General features: G+C 29.8%; 1 protein-coding gene across 1 annotated transcript in view; it reads left to right on the forward strand.

Moving 5' to 3' along the window:
• The window catches only part of CysRS-m (cysteine--tRNA ligase-like protein, mitochondrial), a 45,601-nt gene extending 23,186 nt beyond the window's left edge, over positions 1-22,415 (forward strand). The window contains exons 4-11 of the mRNA XM_075371393.1: positions 826-959; positions 5,314-5,445; positions 7,137-7,273; positions 9,657-9,782; positions 12,223-12,318; positions 14,022-14,126; positions 16,013-16,096; positions 22,285-22,415. Coding sequence (XP_075227508.1) covers positions 826-959; positions 5,314-5,445; positions 7,137-7,273; positions 9,657-9,782; positions 12,223-12,318; positions 14,022-14,126; positions 16,013-16,096; positions 22,285-22,359 — 889 coding nt within the window. The 3' untranslated portion in view covers positions 22,360-22,415. The remainder of the gene's footprint in view (positions 1-825; positions 960-5,313; positions 5,446-7,136; positions 7,274-9,656; positions 9,783-12,222; positions 12,319-14,021; positions 14,127-16,012; positions 16,097-22,284) is intronic.
• The last annotated feature ends 3,948 nt before the right edge of the window (positions 22,416-26,363 follow it).

A 26,363-nucleotide genomic window follows, 5' to 3' on the forward strand; every position in this document is an offset into this window, starting at 1 on the left:
AATTTTGATAGCCTGTTTCATTATGTTTTTGTTTCTTGGAATGGGCCTCCTGTACATAAAGCCTCTAATTTACTGAAAGAAAGTTTAGACAGACATTTTAATGGAGGAAAATACCATTTTACCAGATATTCAGCTGCCTCTCAGCTTAAGGTTTACAAAACCTCTATAGTTGTTGACAGGCCCAACAAACTAATATCTAAACTTCATTTTCCCTATCAAGATAGGGAAAACTTTAATTTTTAAATGATAATTTTCCAAAATAACTGTAGGCAAAGGAAGAAATGTAAAAAGAATAATAGCTTATACATATGTAAGTATCTATCAGTTCTTGATGTTTTGTTAAATATATGAGATCTTCATTGATACTTTTAACTTTTATTTTTGAGCCAAAATCAAATTGTCATTATTTACATAAAAATAAATTACACATTACAATGTATAGTAATCAGTATTAACTGGTGAAAGCTAGGAGAATGTTTAACAATCATTATTAGTCACACACATTACCAACACAACATAGGCAAAGCTAACAGAATTTGCACAAATATCAAGGGTTTTTTCTTTCAAATCAATATCTAATGTAGAGGCTTCTAATATTGAACAGGAAATTACAATATTAGCTACATGAATGTGGGTAGTAGTATTGCAAAGTGCGATTGGGGAAATTTTTAGTGAAAAAAAGTGTGTTCTGGGGATATTTGGTGTGCTAAAACATTTTATGCACCCCTGGGTTAAGGTACTTACTTTTATAAATACTATTTTTCTTTAAAAATCTCACTCCTTGCAGTTACATCAGTGTGTTAGTTATTTTTGTAATCTTTCCAGTGAATTTTTTGGTTCTAACTTTGATATACATTCAGGAGGTGTAGACTTAAAATTCCCACATCATGAGAATGAGGAAGCACAGAGTTGTGCTCATCATAGTGTTGATCAATGGGTAAATTTTTGGATACACAGTGGTATGTAAACTTATTTCTCTTTTTAAAATTATTTTTTTATTATTTGCTTTGTTTATTTCTATTGACTGATATATATAACTCTAAAGAATTCTTTTTATAATTTTTTGTCATGAATTTTCTCTTATGATATGAGAATCTTGTTGGAAATCTAGTGTGTGTCTGTTTGAATGAGAAATCAACATGCAAACTATTTATATAGTAACTAATTTTATTATTAAGTCGTCTGCATATTAATACAACTACTGCCTTTATTAAATTAAAATCTAGAAACAATGAATATATCAGAAATAATGAAGAATTGAGCCATCATAAAAAATAGTAAAATACCCAGCAGAATCATCAATGTAGTGATTTAATAAACCACTCGGTTCATGTTACAAAATTTGTAAATATTTTTATAAAACTTCTGCTAGTCAAATTTGATCACAGATATCTTTTTATGAAGGTTGCCTTCTAAGTTTTACAAAAACAATGTTAGAAAAAAGTTTTGGTACAAATCGTTTTATGGATTTAAAAATATTCTCCTTTAAGATTTATACATTTTTGCATGTGTTTGAACCAATTCTCAAAACAGTTTTTTCCATTTTGAAGTTGATACCTCAAAAACATTGTTTTGGAAGGATTCAACAGCGTCTTGAGGTGATGAAAATTGCTGTCACATTTGTTTTTGACATTCAGGAACAAAAAGAAGTTGTTAGGCGATAAATCAGGTGAATACGGGCAGTGAGACATTAATTAAATGTTTTTCTCTGTCAAATAATGTCAAAAGTTGTCTGATATGCTGTGTGAGAGTTGGCACTTTCTTAGAAGTTTTCTAGAACAAACCACTTTTGTTGGATTCAATTCATCTTGGAACACCCAAACAGTTAATTTTTGCTTAGTTTTTGGCTTGTACAAATCTATCCAAGTTTCATCTCCTGTTATGATGTTGTACATGAATTTTGCATTTCCTCAATCAAATTTTTTGAGCATTTCCTTTACACTAGTTCACAAGAGCCTGTTTTTGGGCTTCAGTCAAATTATGCGGAATCCAATGGGAACAGATATTTTTCACAGCTAAATGTTTATGCAAAATTGAATGTACTGTAGTCTTCAATATACCTAAGGATGCCATTATTATTCACAGTAAGTCACATCCCGATCCTCTTCCATCATGTTGCACAGCATTATTATTTTTTGGAACAAAACTAATTTTGGTTGACTTTCATAAAATTCATCGGTGACAGAAGCACAACCAAGACAAAATTTTACAAACCAATTGTAAATAGTCTTTTTTGATGGTAATTCATTACCACAAGTTGATTGAAACAATTTGAGGCATTGTTGTTGAGTTAGGCCCTTAGTAAAATTGTAAAAAATCATCCAAAGAAAATCTTCACATGAAATTTCCATTTTTTTTTTCACAAAACTGTTTTTTTAAGTGCTCACTGTAAACAATCTACTTGGCCGATTTCTGACCTGCCATTGTTGTAACAATAAAAAAAGGCAAATTTTACGACAATAGTAATGTCACATATCAGTATCTAGTGGTCGTTTGTAAAAATTTAAAAGGTGACCTCCATATAATATATTTTGTGGTTTGTAGCTTGTCAAAGCTTATACTTGCTCATGGAGTATATTAATATCACATAATCAGATGTGATTATTTTCCTTTTTTACAGTCCTCTTTACATAATTTTAAAATATTTCATTCCAAGTGTTAAATGTTTTCAGGTATTAATGAACTTGTACAAATAAACTTTTCATTAATTAGAAGATGGCCCTGTATAAGACTGTTTGAAATCTAAAACTGAAGATAACTTCTTAAAAAAAAAAAATTTCATTCGTAACAGAAATAACATTTTTATTCTATTGTTGGTTTGGTCAGTGAGAAATAGGAGCTAAATCTTGAGCAGTGGCCAAGGTTTGAACTCTGTTTCAGATAAACATGACTAAACTGATAATAATTGTTTATTTTTTAAATAGAATTTTATAATTTACACAACCATAATAATTTCTGTTTTTATTCAAACACTACAACAGACATTTAAAAAAAAAACTTGTTCGTAGATTGTCTTATTCCTTCAAAGATATATAACAATTTGATAAAGTACCTATGAAGTAAAGATACAGACTGAATGTTATTCAAATGATATTAGACAATTAAAAGTAGGATGAAGACTAAATCTTATTAAATCTGTATAGATTGTCCAAGCTGAATTGGCACAGATCTGGTGAACAGCACAGCTGTATATTTTGCTGCCTAATGAGCATGGGTTTATAATACTACTCGATTAAAGATAGTATATATATGGTACGACTATTGTTTATTTCAATCAATGAACAAATTCACGTTTTATATTTATTAGTTAATTATTTAATTCTGAATTTTTATATTATTAAATTAATAACTTATTTCTTTATTAGATACTGAAATAGATATGTTATGCAATATTATGCAGACTAATTGGCTGTTACTGATTAGTATTTAGGCCTTTTCTTTCTTTTTCCTGTTTAGCCTCTGGTTACTATTCAGATAATACTTCAGAGGATGATTGAGGATGATGTGTCTGAGTGTAAATGAAGTGTAGTCTTGTATAGTCTCAGTTCGACCATTCCTGAAATGTGTGGTTAATTGAAACTCAACCACCAAAGAACACTGGTGTCCACAATCTAGTATTTAAATCCGTGTAAAAATAACTGACTTTACCAGGACTTGAACGCAGGAACTCTTGACTTCCAAATCAGCTGTTTTGGGAAGATGTGTTCACCACTAGACCAAACCGTTGGGTTTAGTGTTTAGGCCTAAATGCATTTATCTGTAGTTTTATAATTGTATCAAATATCCAAGCCAAACACTCACAAGATTGATGTCTACTGTTTATGCTATGCTCTTTGCCCTTTGTTCTGGGAGTGGTAAACAACCATACGCTAGCCTAGGCTATGAGTCATACATAAGAAAAATGTCTTTATTCAGGTTTGTGTAAATAATAACCGAATGATGTGTCATTCAAAACATTAGATCTCTATTTATATAAACCATTCCTGATTCATTCAGAGACTAACTTGTTTTTGTAAATGATTCTGTTCTAATTTATACTGTATTTGCAGTTAAAACTTGTCTAGTTAATTGTGAGTATCCAAAGAGTATAAGGTTATCGTCCAAGTAGCGTTCCTTGAGTTTCAATTCTTGAAAGTAGTTGAAGGTTTACGTGAAATTTTAAAAATAATGTATTCATGTTAAATTACTAAATTCTTGTCAGCTCTATTCTAATGGTAGTGAATTGATTTTATTATTTTGCATATTATGTGTAATTTATGTGGAAAAGGCATTCACTGCCATTGGGAAGAATTTTACACATTTTTAATTACATGTCAGGAGAAGCTGCAGTTGGAATGTTTGTTAGTGACCTCAAAGAAGTTGTAGAATGTGTTACGTAATGAATTACTGGTGAAATAGCTTCGAAAAAAATTCATTTCTCCTCGCAAACGAATGGGATGCTCATGTTTACACCCCACTCTTTAGGCCATTCATCACACATATGAAAAAAATTGGAAAAATCATCATATTTTTAATTTTGAGCAATGACTCACATAATACACCACATATCACCATCAAAGCTTGTTGTGAAATCTATTCTGAGATGCCGTTCTAAAATTACTTTTAGTGCGTTTAATTTGATTGGTGTTTTAATTTGTTTTACATATTTTTTATTTTCTAATTTTTAGTGCATTTAATATAAGATTGGTTTTTGAAAAGTTTTTTCTATATATTTTCTAATTTTTAGTCTTCATAAGTTTGTCCTTTACAACTGTGCTAGTGCACTGGTTTGAGCATATTTAGCGAAAGATCGGATCGATACATTTTACGGTGGGTGAGTGCAATCAAAACATAGAGCTAAACAATTTAATTTCCAGATAACCAAGATCCGGTCAATAAAGAATGTACCTGATGTGTTAAACAGTTAGCGCTTGACCTGCTGATACATACGCTGTTTGAATCGTGAAAATCGGACGAGCTGTTGCCGAGATATTATGATGGCACCCCATTGCGCTCCTCCCTGATTTCCGAACGGCGCCCCAGGGGCACTTGAAAATATTATCATCTAACTGGTACTACTGGGAGCAGATGGGGTGCTGTTGAGGGTGGTAGAAAAAATGTTTCAGAGCACAGTTATTTTTATATTTTTTTACAATAAACACTACAACTATATTAATATGGCATATTGATGACTTGATCAGTACCACTGCATTATTAAACTGGAGATGGAAAGTGTGTGGGCGTTTACACAGATAGATGTTGCTTATAAAAAGTAGTTAATTTAAGTTAATACTCTTTACATGTTTTATGACTAACTATTTTATTTGGTTCCAGGGCATTTGCAGTTAAAAGGTAACGAAAAAATGTCAAAGTCTCTAAAAAACACCATAAGTATTGACAACTTTTTGAAAAGTAATTCTTCTAATGAGTTCAGAATAATGTGTCTAATGTCACCTTATAGAAATGGTATGTTTTATTTCTTATCTCTATTAATTTTATTGAACATGAAAGAAAATAATTTTTTTTTTTTTTTAATAAAACATCACCGCATGAGCTAACTACCACTATGCTGTGTAAATTCTTTTTTATTGTAATTCTGTATTATTTCTTTAGTAACAATTTTTTTAATAAAATTCTGAATTTATGTAGTAAAAATTGCACAACAGGCTTTTTTGATACAGTAGTACATATATTATAGAATGTATGCTTCTTCACTAAATTTTTATATATCTTATGTGTAGTTAGATACATTAATATATAATGTGTAAATTTAGTATCTTTAAATAATACAATGTTAAAATAAATGTAAAACAACTAATCTTAAATAAAATTAAAAAAATAAACTGTAATTAAAAAGCAAAATAACAAAAATAGAAAACTAACAAGACTGGTGATTGTAGTGTGGAACATTTCTGAAACATAATTCTAAAGATCTAATTTAAAAGATGTCTTTACTTTCAGTTTATGTCAACTTTATACTTAAATTTTAACCCCAGAAATTAATTGGAAATTTTTTGTATTATCAAAAAAGGCTAATTGTTACATGAAGTATGTTTAAAGCTTCACACATATTTTTTTTAAAAAGTTGACAAATTTGTCTAAACTCTAAATTAATTTATACTCTTAATTATTAATATGCTCTACTTAATTTTTTTCAGTTAGAATGTTTTATCTAAATTTTCATATTTGTAGAAAAAAAGGAATATAATGATTAGTTGCAAAAAATATAATCAAATTAAAAAAAAAGAACAATAAACTTTAAAATGAGTGTTGTTTGCAAAAGAAAGAAGAGTAAAAAGAATGAAAACAAAGAATACTTGTACAAAAGAAGGGAAAATGTTTATTTTTTGATAAGTTTACTTTAATAATATATACTTCAACTAACATGTTTTTCCTGTGAAAAGTAAACCCAAAAAATAATTTTCCCCTTTTCAAGAAAATTTTTAATACTTAAAAATAAAATTACCATTTTTAGAATAATAAATTTGATGTAATCAAGTGTTCATATTGATGAAATTCAACTACAAAAAAAAAAAACAGAATTGCACATTTAAAATCAGCATCACTAGTAAGCTGTAATGAAAAAGGATTAGAAAATAACAATACGTTAAGGATCAACAAACAACATACTGTTAAAAGAAAGATCTGAAGCTGCTACTGTAGATACAAAAATACAACAGCATACTAATGTATACAGACAGGTTAGGATTGAAGGACCTTGTTATTTGTTAGTGAAAGCGAGAAAAAAAGAGAAGTAAATAAGGTATTAGTACCATCATTGTACTCCCTGAAGTTAAAAATATAATTTCCATACCACTGCAAAGCATTTCTTGAGTATATATTGTGAATAGAATGTAAGTCAACTGCAAAAAGTGATAGTATTTGGAAATTATTTTTAAAATAGAGAAGTGAGTAAAATATCATTTTACAAAGATAGGGGAATCTTGTATGTAGGGGAAAAAGACAAGAAGATAAGGGAATATTGTGCAATTAAGTATCAATGCAATGAATACACAGATACAGAAGTAGCTGCATCATGATAGATTCTTTGTGTATAGGAGTGACTGCATCATGGTGGGCGAAATGTGTATGATCTTGTGTAGTATCATGAAAGCATATTCATTATTTAAATTTTTTGTTATATTAAAAATTTACAGGATTTGTGTTCAATGATGATGCCATTAAAACTGCTTCTGGTATTTATAGAAGAATGGAATCTTTTATACATACATGTGATGCTTATGTGAAGGGTCTGCTAAATCATGGATCTGTTGATGAAGAATCTCTTTTAAAGGTTCGTATTATACATATATTTTCACATAAATATGCACTCATACTCATTCTCACATATATACACATGCATTAAACGTTACTTTATTAAAGTTAATTATTACTAATTTCTCCTTTTTTCTCATTATTTCTTTTAGCAGTCTCACTGTATTTCTGCTTCATCAGAATGAACATAAGACCAAATCTTTATTGCTTATAATATAAAAATGTCTATAATAAAAAAACAGCTTAAAAAAATGTTATTGACCAAGTTAAGCAAAGTATATATTACTTTGGTTTTGAAGCACTTTTTGTGATTGTGTCACAGTTACAATCAAACACTTTTTTCTGATTTTTATAATATTGTAGAGTAAGTTTCCTTGATACTAGTGATTTTGTAATCATTTTTCATAAAAATATTGGCCGGTGTAGCTGTTGGGAAGTGCATAGGTTGTCACCCCCAAGATTGAATAACCAACTGGCACATGCTCTTTCCACATATTACTTTGTAAATATTAACTTTGTTGTATATATTATAGTTAAAAAAAAATTATACAAAAAATGGCAATGTATGAATTTACCTCTCAACCATCATCAGTCAGTGATGTCTGGTATCCTTGGAAGCAGTTCTTATAATATTATTAACATAGTAAGATTATTTTTGGCACTGGCAAAATTTTCCACAGTCAATTTAGAATTGGCATTTCTACTTTTTTTTATTCTAACATATTGTTTGTACTTAATTTTAATCTTCTCTTGCAGTAATTAAATTTTATTGTGACCTCAATTTGTTAAATTTTTTTACAAAATGAGTAAAATGTATGTATGTATGCAATTCAAAAACTTTATTCTCTTAGGGAACTAATACATTTAATTTAAGTTCATATTATTATTATTAAACTTGTAATTCATTTTTAAAATATATTCAAAAATGGTAACAAGCACTGCTTTCATTATCTACTAAGATAATAATAATTCATATGTTTTTCCTCGTTTTTAATGTTATTATTTTTACATCTGTTCTGAACTTGCATAGATCACTACAAAAGCTGTAATAAAAATAATAAGCAATAAACTTGAGTAGTAATAATTAGTTAAATTAACTAATTATTACTACTAACAAAATAAATATTCTTTGGTGATAGGATGGAAATTTTCTTTGTTGTTGTTTATTAATAAATTTATGAATGTATTTCAATTGTTTTTCTTTTTAATCTGTTGTCAACTTATTTTCCAATTCTTGTCTAATTTAAATTGTTTTTTATTTTTCATGACAGCTATTTATTTATGTTAGAATTATATTCTTATTTTCTTTTTAAAAATCATTGATTTTTATAAAAAATGTTTTTTTGATTATTTGCAATTAATTGATAATTTAAATTAGTCTGTAAACTAGATTGTAAAAGTATAAAATTGATATTTTGTAAACTCCATTTGAAAATTGAGGTATACCAGTTTTAACAGTTTGAATCCAGAATGTTTGTTTTTTATACTTCTTTGAATTTATCATGTAATGAATCCCTTAATTTAAAGTAAACTGCAGTGAAATTAGTTAATAAATGTACAAGAAATGCCTATGACATTTTAAAAATGTCTATGTTGAGGACCACATCCCTTCATTATAGTTTTGATCAGAGGTACTTTTGCATAAACTGTTTCGAGACGCTATTTGCATAATTTCATGTCCTCACCTTGATTCTGATCAGAGATAAAATGTTCAAACATAAATTTTAAATAATTACTTAAAATAATTTTTCTGGGAGGATAATTAGACTATAATTTAATGTTATCTTAATCACAATTTACTAAGATGAGTATGTATTATGTAATGTAATTAAAATATGTATAATAAATTAAAAAATATTTGTTATTACAATGAATAAATTGAATAAAATACAATTTGAAAAAAAAAATATATGAGAGAATACTAAAAGTAAATTAAATATAATTTGAAATCCCTGTATAAAAATGTAAAATTTTTTCAGATGATAGATGAGACAAAAACATATATATATATATATATATATATATATATATATATATATATATATATATATATTTAAATACTGCCGAACTTACACCTTTCAGCCAGCAAGAGGTAAAAATTATTATCTATATTTTCTGGCTAATTATGTAACTGTGTAATTAAGTAACTAAGTAGTCCAATGAGGCTGTATGTTTTGGCTCTGTTTTACCTTCACGGACAGGGAGCTTTTATGAATTAATGATTTGACAGAAATAATGAAAAATAATTATTTTCTTTTGTTTATTTTGTCATATTTGCTGTTTTTTTTTTTTTTATTTTTATTGGACTGAAAGTTGTAACTTTCATATTAAAAAAGGTAGAGTAGTAAACATTTTGTTTGTGTAGTTAATATTGTTAAGACTTGTGATTTTATTCCTTTTAGAAATTGCTGCAAACAAAAGATGAGATGTATGTAAATTTTACTGATGACTTTAATACACCAAAAGCTCTTTCAAATTTACTGGAACTTATTTCTGCTACGAATGAAATGATTTACAATAAATCACAGGTATTATGTTAACGTATTCTGTAACACTAGTTCTTAAGTTACTGGGCTTCAGACATGTTAATAATGAAGAAATTCTGTGCAAACAAAGTCATATAGGATTATATCATATAGTATTTTTGTCATACACAGGGAACTTATGAATTTGTTTATTAAATAGTAATTTCTTGAATGAAATTTATTTGAGCAGTTCTATAGGATAAATTGCCATGGGCTCTAATTAGTAGGATACTAAATAATTTTACTAATGGTATGGAAAATCACCTATATATTGCAAGCAGATGTTATTTGCCTGAATTAAAATAGTCAATTACTATCTGCCTTGGCAAATAATGTTCTAGCTTCTTTTAATGAATGTGCTATTTGCTTGGCAGATTGTATGGCTAACTCAGTTGCAGGTAGATAGCTTCTGTTACTTACTTTATTGGTTATGTTATTTATAGGCTACTATTATCTGTTGCCACTATTTCACTGAAATGAGTAGTACATTTGTTAGTTTGAAGTTATGTGAATGGTAACTATGATCTAAAATTATTTTAATTCAAATGCCTATTCTTAAGGGGTTAGATGCATAGAAATTTAGGGCATGATCATAGTAATTCATAAACCATTTAAAACCAGTTTTATAAGATTGTAAATCAGTAACGTCTACTTGAGCTCTGTTATTAAAATTGTTTGCTGTGGTTTTTTTACAAATGTGAACTATACAGTAAGGCAAAAGTTACTACTTTAAATGAAGAATAACATATTTGTTACTAAAGTGATTCATCATTTTATCACAGCCACCATCCTCAGATAGCTTTCAATTATAATATAAAAAAAACTTTCAATATCACCACTTCCATTCTTCCTTTTAAAATAATTTATTGGCAATCAGAAATTTCAAGTAATTCATACTTTTTTCTATAATATTTTTCATTTAAAAATAGTCTTTATATTTGTACCTACCTCCTTCTGCTTCATGCTAAATGATTGTAATACAATCAAATACCTCACAATCTTCATCTTCTGGTTTCATTTGAAAAAGCAACATTTTCTTCTATTAGATTAGTCAAGTACTACCTGCCTGGGAAAATACCAATTTCAGTAAAAGAAGAAGCTAGAATAATATTTGCCATACCAAAATAATAATTGACTGACCTTTTTGGCTTGATTGGAGTGAATAGTATTTATCATACAAAGTTCTCAATATTATTTTATAATATGAGCACTACCATTCTCAGAGAAACTGATTGTTGTAGGTTTAATATTTTAACATGTTGCCATGGACAGCAAGTAGTATTGTTTCTTTCATTCATTATGGAATATCTGGAAATGAGTAATCTGATTCTAGAACAAAAAGACTAAAAGACAAAAGGAATTTGTGATTGTGACCAAGAAGTTCATCATTGAAAACGGAAAGCCTGAATTATGTGGTATGATTGGTAACTCCACTATATTAAAGACAGTGTTACCTTGATGTTCATCAATCCAAGGTTGTATGCTGAGGAAGCTCTAGGCTGAAGATACTGTCTTCACCCATGTATTCCTAATAGTTCATAAAGACTACCTGATTGGCCATAATAGCCAAATTCATAGTGAATTTGGTATCTGTTTCTCATCTGCAGATGCTATGATTCTGTAAGGTAGCAAAGTAATTTCTGTTCTACCTTATGCTATTGCTTGATGAGATTGTCATGACAAACAAAATTTTTGTTAATATAATGCACATAAGCACTTTTTATCATACACAATGTTTATTTTGTTAAATTGTTTATTAGGATTTATTATTTTATATTAATGATGATTCCATTTTGTTTTTATTTTTAAAATTAGTGGAAGGATTAGGTAAATTTTTTATTTCATAAAATATGGTGCTTTTTATTGTTTGTAATTTTTTTCTTTAGCCTTGTTTTTGTGTTTAGGTTGAGTCACTTTATACACCCATCTTAGTTTCATATCTTCTGTTTTTGTTTAATATTTCTAGAGTGATACATATATCTACATACACATTTATCGATTTCTTTGTGTTATTTTTGTGAAACTTTCTTACAAATCTACTTTTTTCATAAGTAACACATTTCTTATTCTACTCTTTTTTTTATCTGGAATTATGCATTGAATTAATTATTTTTGTTTTCTTCTTGATCTCTAAGGCAATAATAATTTGGTAGTTCATTCTTAAAAAAAGGGATTTTATTCTGATACTATTTTTTTTTTGTTCTTGTAATGTTGTACTCTTACCAAACATACAGTGTAAGTTATTTTACAGAAATTTTTGTAAATCAGTTGACAGTTTTACTTAAATACTCCCCACTACTCATGTTAGTCATATCATATCAATCTTATGACTGTTTCATGTTTTATTTTATTCTTTTATTACATATGTATGCATGTGAGATGGGTATTTGAAAATTTGTGATATTCACTACATTTTTGTGATTCTTACTTGTTTCATTTTTAGGATATTGTTCGAAGACCTGCTGCAGTTGCTGCTGTTTCATATTTTGTCAAAGAAACTCTAAGAAAATGGGGTTTAAATTTAGATTATGTAAATAAGGTATGTATATTTTTAATCATATTTTTAATTTATCGCACTTTAAAATGTTACTATTTTGAAATTCATCATTTTTGAGTTGCATAAAGTAAAAGTAATTTTGTCTGAATAACATTACTCAGTTGCTAAAATTAAATAAAGAGAATTCTCAAAAAAGTAGTGGAACTAGAGATAATATTTATAGTTTATATAATCTTCTATATCATGTCAAAGGTTTAATGGAGGGTAGTCTGAAATATAAGATCTAAATATAAAGAGAAAAAAAAAAGTAAATAAGTAAAAACGTATTAAAATATAAAATACATATTAAATATAACATCGATTTAATTTATGTTATTCATTTGTATACTAAAGGAGATTTTCTCACATTTTTAAGACAAATTCCATTAATGGCTGTTAGCAGTAACTACACTGAAGCAGATATATTTTATCATATTATTCCTTTTGCTGTCTGTAGGAAATAAATATGTAATGTGTTTTTCTTTACTTTATTTATGTTTGTTGTTCATTTCTTAGATCACACCTTAAGCTGATTACTAATTAATTGTTAGCTACTTCTTATACAAGGGCTATTCAGAAAGTTTTCAGCCTGACAAAGAAAACAAGATTTTCAGAATATTTTTTCAAAGTAATTGCCTTGCAATTTGATACATTTAGACCAATGACTTTCTAACTTTTTAATACCTTCAGTATCATGCGATTTGTAACTGCAAATTAAGCTGTTGTCTCAGCTTTGATCTCATCTTTTGAGTGAATCTTCGTTCAGCAAGCCATTTTTTCATGTTTAGGAAGAGGAGGTAATTTCCGGGAGCCAAATATGCTGCATAGGTCACTTTTAAGCATAGGTCATGAAATTCTGTAATAATAGTCTGAGACCTGTATGCAGAATTGTTATTGTGGGGAAAGAACACTTTCTTTTTGGTTGGATGTGAATATTTTGCTGATTAGCATATTTCAGTTGGTCCAGTAGTGAAACATAATACTCCTCGGTGATGGTCCTGCTTTTTCCAGGTTTTCTATGAGCACCACATTAGAAAATCCCCCAAAAAACCATAACCATGACTTTTCTGCAGATGTGGCTATTTTTGCTTTCTTTGGCCCGCTTCCACTCACTGCTTAGTGTCTGGCATCCAGTGTGAATCTTTGTTTCATCTAATGTTATAAATCATCAAACAAACTGCAGAATTGTGTCTAAATAAGTCTAAACACCCTTGAGAAGTATAAAGTTGAATGCGTTTTTGGTCGACTATTAGTAATGCTAACATTCAGTTGGTAGTAACTAAAAATAGGATAATCATTTCTAAGAATTACAAGATCCGAGATCAGACTTTGAAGGTAAAGTGGTTCCTGTTAGTTTCTTTACAAAGCCAAATATGTATCAGTGTGCTAAGCCCTTCATAGTGCATGTGATTCTATTCAAGAGTGAATAGAATCACTTGAACTTCATATACTTTAGGTATATCAACTGTCAGAAAAACTGGAGCAGATACTACATATAAATACAATAAAAAACCTGTACTGTGACAAACAATGCATTATTTGCACTGCTTCTACTCAGAAGAGTAAATGTAATGACTCCTTAAACCTAACATTATGCTTGTTAAATTTCTGTAGTGGTTGTTTGTTTAATAGTCATATTCAGTAATGATATGACTGTTAAATCAAATAATAATATTTTTATTTATTAATTGTTTGTTGATTTTCAGGAAGTTGGCAATGAAAGCATTGTTTCAAATGTATTAGACACAGCTGTAGAGTTCCGTTGTAAAGTAAGAGAGATTATTCACTCAGCAGGAAAAAATGTTTCTGAGGTGAGAATTAATGTGACTATTATTGCTGAATAGTAATACTTAATGTTTTTTTAATTGTAATTAATATATAAAGCAACTAGTTGCTGGTAACCTGAATACTCAGCTTGGTAGTAAATAAATCTGTTTTAATTGCATTGATTCTGAAATAGTGATAGTTAATGCAGTTGAAATTTTGATAACTAATGAGTTATGGTCAGTTTATTTATTAATTTTTCTTTTATGTTTTGTAATTTGGCTCCAGTTGTCTCCAGTGTAGTGGTTGATGTGTCATCTTCTACATTAGATAGTCTTGGGTTTATTTCCAGCAAAGTTGTGGCATTTCTTGCTTAATATTTCATGCATTTATCTTAAAAAAAAATTTAAAGGAAGAATATCTATAGAATATAACTGAGATCATAATATATATATATATATAAAGTAACATGTCATGAATCAATAATCAATGCCTAGCAAAAATCACTGAAGATAGTTTGATTAAAATTTACATAAATGTTCTTGTTATGATGTAAGTGCACACTAAGAAAGGATTTTTTTTTGAAATTCTGAGCTTAAAAGTTAAATGGATTTTTGAATATTTTGAAACCAGGCTATATTTTGAATTTTTCATTAACAAATGAAGATAACAGCTTGATTTTTGGGGTGTGCAATCTTCGTGTGAATATCCAAAAACCAATTTCTAGATTTTACAAAATTTGACTGTAAGAGATAAAGAAAGGTAAAAAAATGTTGAACAGTGATTGAAAATAATCCCAATTTCCAACTGTACTAAATGAGACATTCAGTAGATTTAAGCTTGCAAATTCCCTTCAGATAAATATCTAAAAACCATTTTTGGGTTTTTTGAATTTTAATTTTTTAAGGGGTTTTTGGTGTATAGCACAGTGACTCAAACAATACAGCCCTTGTCACTGTTGCTGTATGTGCAGTGCGGCTGGCTGCACGTGCCTCTGGTTACGTCACTGAAAAACATAAAATAAAAAACAATTGACCACAATGAGAAATGAAAGTAAACTATATAGAGCAGGCAAAACCGCGACGAGGAAGCTAGTATAAAATATACTATTTGAATGTATTTTATATTCTGTTTGGCTTTTGCTTTTATTATATATCTTGGTGTTGTCCTTTTACTTTCAAAATAATGTTTTCTATATTTTTTTGACAGATATTTTCCAGGTAGGAAAAGAGCTGTCAACTACAATTAGGGCCAGTAAAGGCTGTGTCTGGAATGATGCCTTTTCTCCAACTTTTTATACATTTAAAATATATTTATTAAAAGTACTTTAATGGTACCCATCTCCAAAAAAAATTCTGTAAGTTTTGTTGGTAACTTAAGTAAAAAATTACTAAAAAGGAGATATTATTTTTTCAGGTTGATGTATTGGTCTGTTTCAGGATTCATGTGCAAGAATTTAATTAGAGAATATGTTTTGAAAAACTAAATGTGTAAATTTTTTGAATTGATATTATTATCACCTCTTATTCTCTGTATTTAGTTTTAAGTAAAATTAATTGTTATTGCCTAGTATGTTCCCTAAGAAAGAAAATGTCATTTATTGTTAGTGAGTGGTTATTTTACAGGGCTGCCAAAAACCCTGGTCAGATTAAACATATAGTTACTATTAACAAAATTTTTAGTTCCAATGTTACTTGTGTACTTGGTTCACTGGTGTTCACTTAATAGCACTATTGCGGGAATAATTATCTTGAAATCAGATTGGATAATTGCCATGTATGTAATTGGACTTTAATTCTATTTTAGGCATTATAATCTCAGACTAAATAAATGTTATCATTAGTCTTGTTATAATTAAATTTGTTTCATTTTCTTTATAAATTTAATATTATACCATGTTTTTTATTATAATATTCTTTAATTTTTTTTTAAGGATGCAAAAGTTCAAAGTAGAAAATTATTCCATTGTTGTGATGAATTTAGGAATGACTTAAATGATCTTGGAATACAGTTAGAGGTATGATATTATTACATCTTGATTGTTGTACTTTAGTTTTTATATATGACCAATCAAATCCTAATTTTTTTCAGCCCAGTTCTAAGTGATGTTTTAGTCTTTAAGTTACTTGAAAGATTGAAAGTAACTTGCAATATTAAAATCCTTGCGACATCTGTTTTCTTTTGCAAGAGTTTTTACAAAATTTTTAGGAAATCTTATAATGAAAATGCCTTTTTCTCAGAAGGAAAAAATATTGAAAACTTTAAAGTTTTACTTATAATGTGAGGCATATTCATAAAGTAAGGACTGTTTGATCATTAAAGAAATTTACTCTTGAAAAAAGGTTTTTACTTATACTGTTTGTTTACTACATATCTACCTCACTTTTCCACATGATCGCCATTAAGTTCTAAGCACTTTTCATAACGCTGCATCAGTTTCTTTAACCCCTCTGCATAGAAGTTCGCCACCTGGGAATTGAATCAGTTGGCAGTGACAGTCTTGAGTTCCTTATCGTTTTCAAACTGTTGTCCACCAAGCCACTTTTTCAAATGTAAGAACAGGAAGTAGTTGCTAGGTGCAAGGTCAGGACTATCTGGAGGGTGGTCAGAAAGTTCCCAACAAAAATCTTGAATCTTCTTCTTGGTTAAGGCTGCGGTGTGAAGACGCGGATTGTCATGAAGGAGGATTATGCCAGACGACAGTTTCCTGCATCGTCAATTTTGGATTGTACGTCTCGGTTTGGTGAGTGTTTCGCAGTACATGTCAGCTGTAACTGTTGATCCACATTCCATGAAATTAACCAAAATTATGACCTTTTCGTCCCAAAAAAACAGTAGTTAACATATTTCGACTCAAGTACAGAAATTGCTTAAACTTTTTCAGTTTTGGAGAACTTGAATGATGCCACTGCATTGGTGTAGGATATCCACGTCTCATTGCCCGTAACAATGTGGGAAAACAAGTCATCTCCATGTTGTTGATAGCAGTCCAAAACGCTCATCTGCTGCACATTTTTTGCTCTTTGTGTTGGTTGGTGAGCTTTTTCGGTACCCACCTTGCACACAATTTGTGATATCTGAGCTTTTCTGTGACACTTGTATTGATAGAGGTGTGTCCAACATGTAGAAATTCATCAGCCAGAGCACCAATCGTCAATTGCCGATCACTTCGCAGTTTTTGGTTCACTTGTTCAATGATTTCATCAGTCAGAATACTGGACCTGCTACTCCATTCTTGGTCATGCACATTTGTATGGCCATTTTTAAAATCTTGACACCATTGTCTAACCTTTCTTTCACTCATTACTTAGTTCTGTACACTAGACACAACTCCCAATCAATTTCAGCAGCTGAAGATCCTTTTGCACACAAAAATTGAATCACAGCATGCACTTCACAACTGGCAGGAGAAACGATTGTCGCGGACATTGTTATCTGCATTCACCAGCAGGCAAACGACTACTAAATCAAAACAACTGCAGTGGCTTCATAAATAGCTGATAGATGGCCCTGCATGCATGAAACTATGTTCAGACCTGCTAATATTTAAATGTTAGTTGATAGACCTTACTTTATGAATATGGCTCATAGTATGTCACATCTCTTCTAAAAGAAATTTGGTGTTCCAGCATTATATGTTTTCCTCTGTTGTTTTCTATAATGGTTGTCACTGACCTGGTATAAACTACAAAACACTTGAAAAAAGTACCTAGTCGTCATATAGAACAAGCATCCCATGCCATGCTTACTAGAGAAAGTGGGTGAGGAGAGCAGTGGTTTCACGTTGGTATTTTCATTAAGCCAAATATATTTGGATGTCAAGCCACTGAAATTGAGGGCTGATGTCCTACAAGTGTCGTCTTCTCTCTGTTCACTGTAAGGATTAATTGGATAGTGAACATCATTTCATTGAGAGAAAACCTGTAGCTTGTGTCTTTTTTTACACTGTTTCAAGTCTGTAGAGAAAATATGAATAGTTTTTAATAATAATTTTATTTTTACATTAATAGTTTAAACGTAATTTAAGTACAATATCCATTCTATTTTATTGATTATTAATATTAATAAATTAACTATGACCAAAAGGGGAACTCACAATTTGATTCTCTTATTGAACAGAACTCAACAATTGAGAGAAGTATTTCAGTCCTCAATGATCATTGATTGCCAGTCTTCACTTTTAATTATAATTTTTATATATTAGCACAATATTTACTTTAAATATTTTTTTTCATTATCAACTCTACCTCATCCCTATGAATTCGGAGGATTAAAGGACACTTTTAGGATTTATATAAAAACCTGTATGTTTATATAAATTCTGTACGTTAGCAAAAATATTATAACTGTTGACACATCTGATCTAGAACTAGTTCAGAGTCAGGCCATGCGGCTCATTGCAGGAGCTGTAAAAACAATTCCTATTCTAGCTCTTTTGGTCACTACTAAAAACACTCCTGTTCGTTCTGAGTTGCAGGGACTAATTGTATGATAATATGGAAAACTTATTCCTTTCATCAGTTTATGTTAAAGTTATCGTGCAGAAAATTGCCACTTGAAAACACAAAAAGGTTTCTTTCCAGTATGTCACAGAATTAAAAGAAAGGTTCTGCCCACCAGTAGAAGCCCGGCTATTCCCACTTCAAAGTGGAAATAGAAGTTTCCAGAACCTCTGTTTCCACTTTGTGCTATCAAAATTGGCACCATATGTCAGCAACACTTGAAATACAGAAACTAGAGATCAGAGAGTAAGACCTTAACCCCATTGTCTGGCAGAATATTTCCATGGAACATGTGATAACACTGTACCCCAAAAATGAATGGCTATGGGTATATACTGATGGCTCATGTTTTGATCAGGAAAGTAATACTGATTCCAGAGTGTGAGCTCTTCTCTTTTTATTATTCAATTGGGAAATACCATTTAAACTTTGATCAGGAGGTTGCTGCGATTGACATTGCCCTTTGACAGCTCTTTGTATAAATGCATGTCTTTGGTAAGGCAAAACTCTTTGGACTCAAAAGCTGCTATTCTAGCTATAACATATTTCCAATATCCAATATCTTTAAAGATCTTGGATACGAGGGTTATTTTTTTTCAAGGTCCGGTCGGTCATGAAATTAAAACCACTGTGAAAATAAAAAATTTTTTATTTGTAACAAGTACTTCCATAGTTACGCTATTTCTCTACATAGTCGCCACTCCGATTTAGACATTTGTCGTAGTGTGATACCAACTTTCCAATACCCTTGTCATAGAACTGAGCTGCCTGTGTTTTCAGCCATGTTTCTAGCTGGTCTGTGTGAAAATGTTGTCCTCCTAGCCAGCATTTCATGTGAGCAAAGAGGTGAAAATCGAATGGAGCCAAGTCCAGGCTGTTCGGTGGGTGATCAAACACTTCTCAACGAAAACGCTGCAGGAATTTCTTACATCTGCAGTGTGCGGCCAAGCATTGTCATGGAGAAAGACACTGCCTGATAACAACATTCCTCTCTGCTTATTCTGAATTGCCCTTTATAGACGTTGAAGAGTCACACAGTATGAGGCTGCAGTGATGGTTGTGCCACATTCCATGAATTCCACCACGAGAACTCCATTCCGGTCCCAGAACACAGTAGCCATACACACTTTCTGTTGGAGAAGGTTCGCTTGAACTTCTTTGGTTTACTGGGAGAATGAGAATGCGCATCCACTGTTTGGATTGTTCTTTTGTTTCTTCAGTTTTGAAATGGACCCATGTCTCGTTCCCTGTAACAATTTTGTTCAAAAAATCTTCTCCTTCATTGTGGTAGCACTGGAGAAACGTTAGGGAGGCATCCATTCTCATTGTTTTGTGATGGTCGGACAGCATCTTGGGAACCCATCTTGCACACAGTTTGCGGTAATGAAGTCTCTCACTCACAATGGTGTAGAGAGCTGACCTTGAAATTTCAGGAAACGAATCACTCAATACAGAAATTGTGAACCGACAATTTTCTTGAATTGCCTCATCCACTCGCTTAACGAGATCATCGGTTGACACTTGCTTGCTTCCCTGACTGCCTGCATTATGAACATCTGCACGTCCTGCTTTAAAGTTCCTGCACCATTGTCGCACTTTGCTGTCACTCATTGAAGTTTCACCATACACATTACTTATTCGTCAATGAATTTCAGCCACATTACACCCCTCAGCCTGAAGAAATTGAATTACCACACGCACTTCACACTTGGTGGGAGATGCTATTGTTATAGACATGTTTACGTGCTAGCTGCATGTTCAGAACTAAACGAAGTGACGCAGCATGATTGAAGGCCATACTAGAGACACTGCGCAACACATATGCGCAAAGGTTCATCCGATTTTTGTGCTGGTTTTTATTTTGCGACTGATCGGACCTTGAAAAAAAAAATAACTCTCATATATGGACCCCGATTAGGCTGCTACAAGTTGCGGGAAAGGAAGTGATTTTTCAGTGGATTCCATTCCATGTGTTATATATGAAAATGAAGAGGCCAATCTCTTGGCCAAAAATGGTATACAAATCTTGTTTCTGGAGCCACCTATATTGTCTTATAATCCAGCAAAGCTCCTTATTAATAACAAATTCAGAGTTTCTACTTGACAGTACCTCATCTTGTGCAGTGAATATAAAATATGGTCTTTGTTACTTGAGAATGAAGCTATAATACCTGACAGTCGTAGAAGTGAGAGTGTGGCGCCATGTTCAGGATAACAATAGGCCATGACTGTTTTGGTGCTCATCTGCACCAAATAAATATATATATATATATATATATATACATGTATGTATATATTACATCTAGACGTGTCATTTGTAAGGTGGAAAACAGTGTTATGAACTAGGAACGTAAGTGAATGAATGTGATTTCTCTAAAAATTGTAAAGGAATATCAGTTGGAAAGATCGATTGGCAAGAACAGAAATTATAACATCTAGTTATTTACTATGTAAATGTTTTTGCAAACACTCAATACATTTAACTGATTATATTATAATATGAAATGAATTAGTTGTTCATAGAAAATGTGGAGTTCATGTTTTGTGTTTGTGCTGTGTGTAATAAATCTATATTCAAATTTGTATGAAAAAAGTGTTCAGCGTGTTTTTACTGAACATATGGTTCGCATCCTGCTGGTTAGTTAGTTTTAATCTCTGCTGCGGGATGTGCTGGCATCAGTCCGCTACTCGAACGATAGGCGTTCGGATTTATGTAGCTGTGTATCAGCAATGTAATAAGTTTTGTATTATTTATTAAGATTTAACTATATCATTTCATGTGTTTATGGTAATAAGAAGAACTTTAATTTAAAACAAAAGAAAATCATCTTTTGGATTGTTGTATTGTTTTCTTTTAACATATTAAAACCATGTTCTATCAGTTCACCTCAATCTAATGTATAAGACACTACAAAATGTAAACTCTCTCTCTCTACAATTGCTTGTTAAAAATTTAATATGTTTCAATTAATGCTGAAATATCTTATGTTATGTTTTAATACGTGAATCTAATATCTTATGTTATGTTTTAATATGTGAATCTAAGGTAATATAAAAAATTCTTTAAATATTATGTTTTGATTTTCTTTTTATAATCGTATGCTTCATAAAAATCAAGAGAATTCATGTCGACATATAAAATTCACGATTGTAGGATTACAATTCTGCGTAAGTTAACATTATTTATGGTTTTCAGTGAACAATAATAATAAGATTTTGAGCAATTCCGCACATTATTTATTATCCATAATTACTCTTGGATTTACAGTCCACTAAATGAATATTTTTAGGTTTTAGAACCAACAAAAAGAAAGTAATTTGTTAATTCATTAAAGAAAAAAAAATAAAGGAAATTTACATTAGAACAGAGAAAAAGAGTTACAGTCCAAAATCTGATACAGAAGTGTCAATTTTTTTTTCTTCTAAAAATAAGATTATACTAGTAATAGTAAAAATTATAATTCAAAATGAAGACTGACAACCAACGATCATTGAGAATTGAAAGACATCACCCTCAATTGGTGAGTTCTATACAGTAGGAGAATTTAAATGGTGAGTTTTCTACACTGCATTTGTAAATAGGTTTTTATTTTCCTAATTATGCTTATTGTAATTTATTTCTTTCTCACAGATATTTTTAATCAAAATGTATGTATATTTAATATATGCCTGTCTGTAATTCAGATAATAATTTGTGTCTTAGGATCATAGAGGAAAATCTTCTTGGAAGTTCAAGGAGAACATTAAGAAGAAAGAGAAATCTGAACAAAAAGAATAAAATTAACTGTTGATTAATGTATTAATTAAATTAGGAAATACATATTTTTCTTATTATTTGTTCATTTTTTATTGTTATAAAATACATAAAGTACTTTTTCTTTGTAGAAAGTGTTTTGTTTTATTTTTTTAATGGCATTTGTGTTAGGTACATTTTCTTGAAATTAAACCTATTTGGGTCAGAGTAATCAGGATATTTATCCATAAATATTTAAAAAAATAATAAAATAAAACTCTTTCACATAACTGTAGTTTTATGTCCAGATATTTTAGAATATTTTTTACCTTGCAGTGAATTAAGTCTTTGTACTGACTACATTTAAAATCAGATAATTTGTGATGTCTACACAACAAATAACTTGTTCACTAACTATTTACTGAACTGTTAACTGAACTTATATACTCTAGCCGTTTAACTGATTGCAAGCTGTTGCACAGCTTGTAATCAGTTAAAAGACCATATATTTCTTTTTGAAAATGTTTAATTGTTAAACAAATTTTAAAAGAAGTAAAGCGCCCCCTGTTTGTCTAGTTTATTGCTAATGTTGTTGTAAGTATCGGAAACTATTACAGACACAAAGGTGAAACTTTGTGTAGGTCATTCAGAATGCTATCAAGAAAGTTTTTAATGTTCATACGTGATATAGCTTTCTGATATATCAATATTTTGATGGCTGAAAACACTTTGCAATTAAATTACAGTAAACCTTTATAAAACAGAAACCACTGTGACATCAACAAAAATCTTCTACTCTGGCTAATTGTCATCTTTAAGTGATTGTTTTGTATGGATGGGATTGTAAACAAAAAAAATCTGATGTGGATATTACATGACTTCCTTGTTTGCCTATTACATGTGTTTTATACACATTTTTTGTAGCACTTCATTTAAACTTATTTCATTTGAAAGAGAGATATGATCCTCCAATTCTTTAATGAAGGTGGACAGTTACACAGTTGCTGAAACTAGTGAACATGTATACAAATTAAGATCAAATGAATTATATCAAACCAAAGAGCAATTAAATGATTGGCAACAAAAAACAAATAAACGAAATGATGATTTACGAGACTCTGACTTACGAGAATATTGTAAAAGTACATAAAATTTTATTTTACTAATAACGTATAATTTTTTTTTTTATTGTTGTTATTGAATTATTAATTATTGTAAAACTTTTTTTACAACCACGGGTTAATAATTATTAATAAATTAGTACATTTAAATTAAAAAAAAAAACGTGCTGATGTACCTTCCCTTGTAAGATCCAAATAATTTGTTAATTAAAATTTTATTTGGCTATAACTCCGGAACCAATGAAAATAAGCACCTATAATATAAGGTTGGAAAGCTCTCAATGAGGGCTTATTACTGCAGTTAAGAAAAAGACCAAAATCCAAATTTTTGGGATTTTTGGGCACTTTTCATTGAAATCTGAAAATAAAAATTTTTTGGAATCACAATACTTTCTTTACTTCGTACAAGAAAGTAAAAACATGTTGCTACATTTTATCATGTTCTTAATAGAAATTGTCATTAAAATTGGAAAATTTAGACAACTGTGTTTTTAAGAAGTTCAATAGATTGACCTTAGTCATGCAATATAATTACCATGTTCAGCCAAAGAATTTCAGAATAATAATCCACAATATAACTCGCTCAATTTTTACTTGCTCTTCCATTCTACAATTTTTATTGCATTAATATCATTGACTCCATACAAAAGTAATTCTATAGTTTAATGAAAATTTTTTAAGCATTCAAACCAGGTATTGGAATTCATTTTTTCCCATTATTATCACCTCTATCAAAGCTTGAACTGAAATAATTCACCTTGAAGTAGGCATCAATTTTTGTTTACACATCATTCCCAAACAGTGCAATTAACATTACTACTATCAAGAAGTTCATTTAATTATTTTATTTTTGCACTTAACCATTCACAGATATTGGAATATTTTTACATTGTATGTTTACAGTTTGGTGCAATGTTACTTTGAAACTGTTCACCAAAAAGATTTTCTTCATTTATTACAATTCACTGCAACTACTTTCCAGCTTAAAGATAGTATTTTATACTTAATTTAAAGCATTTTAGTTGAAAGTGAAACACCAAAATAATAACTGGCTAATAAAATTTGTACCCAAATGTTATTAAAAAAAGAAAAAGTATATAATTATTGTTTAAAATTTTCGATTTGCTGAGTTACTAAAAAAATTTACTTATATGAATTAAAGAAAGAAATATTCAAATAAGTACTATCTTAGGTCAGCAATCATTTAATATATTATGGATTTTTATGATTCCCAAGCTTTCATCATTTTGAATAGATATATGGTAACATTTAATACAGCCACATATCCATGTTTATACTATCGAAAATGAAGTGGTAGAATACTAAAAAATGTAAGGTTAATGCATCAACAAAGATTATACTCTCAGCAGTTGAAGAAGATGGATCATCTCCATTGTTAAAATTTAAAAACTTTCACCATATGTTTATGGTGCCAATTGTCTGTAATGCAAATTTTGAATATGTATTAAAGCCTGTTTCTACATGTTATTCCAGAAACAAAAAACCTTTCACAGTGTCTACAGAACATCATATTTCAATGAGTTTCTGTTTATATTTTGTCTCTAATTCATCACTTCCAGAATTTACTCTTTTTTATATAGATGAAAAGGTGTTTCACAGAAATTCATGTTGGTGCTTACTGATATCTGTTCAAAAATTGAATTTTTTATTGTCAAAATCAACAAAAAATTATTGTTACTGATAAAGACAGATTTCTGTTGGAATCATCAATTTGTTGTCAGATGTGTAGAATGAAATTTAGTTTGTAAATAATACCCATTTGAGATGGGTGCAAACAAATATAGAACTGCTTTATCTAACAAATGTAATTTCCAAAGATGAAATCAAATGTTTCTCATATTCTTCATTCGTAATAGTTCAAATTATAACTTGCATTTTATTGTTAGGGAGCTTGGATGACAAGAAAAAAAATTAATTTAATCCCTAACTCGACTGAAAAATATATTTTATTTACAAAAACTGTTGGTAGTTTTGTCTATTTGTTTTGTTAATTCAATTTGTTTTGTCGTATAGCTTAGACTATGTGGTTAAAATATTGCCTACAGAAAAATGTAATCATTTAAAAAAAAGTTTTATACTGGAATCTTATGACTCGAAAAGGAGTTTATCCTTATGAATATATAAATTCATGTAACATCTTAGAGCAGACGTTATCACATAATCCCGTATGAGAGAAGATGTCAAAGATGATTTATACACATGCTAAAATTGTTTGGGATCATTTAAAATTAAAATTGTGGTTGAATATTGTGATCTGTATTTGAAATATGATTACCTTTAAGTTGACTTATATGAAAATTTTTCTTTACAGTGTTTGAGAGAGTATGGTTTAAATTGTGCATACATAATCGAAATCCTGACTTTTCATTTGATGCTGTGCTTTATAAAATGTGAGTTTCACTGGAATTGATCACAGATTATGACATTTATATGTCTTAAAGAATATTAGAGGAGAAATCTTTGTTTGTCTTAAAAAGTATGTGAAAGCAAACAATCCATATCAACCAGATGAAATTGACAGTAAATTGCCATAAAAACACGTAACCTACCTAAATGTGAATAATTAAACAATTCTGTTGTGGTAATAACACTGCCATTGATTTCCAGTTCTGTCTTAAAATTTTAAAATAATCATGATATCTATTCTTATTGTCGCATATGCCGATTTTGAATGTCTACTCATACATATAGAAAATGAAATATCCAAAAATAGGTTTGTCATTTACCGTTGGAACTGAATGTCATATTCCATTGAGTTATTGTATCTATTTTGTTCTAACCAAAAATGTTCTAAGTGTTATACATTCTATTGTTCGAACTGAACCGGTACTTTATAGAGGTGAAAACATTGCTCATTCTTTTATGAAGTTTGTAACTGAAATATGTTTAAAAATAAGTAACATGGCT

Source organism: Lycorma delicatula, chromosome 7 (genome assembly GCF_047948215.1).
Source record: "Lycorma delicatula isolate Av1 chromosome 7, ASM4794821v1, whole genome shotgun sequence".
NCBI classification, from domain to species: Eukaryota; Metazoa; Arthropoda; class Insecta; order Hemiptera; family Fulgoridae; genus Lycorma; species Lycorma delicatula.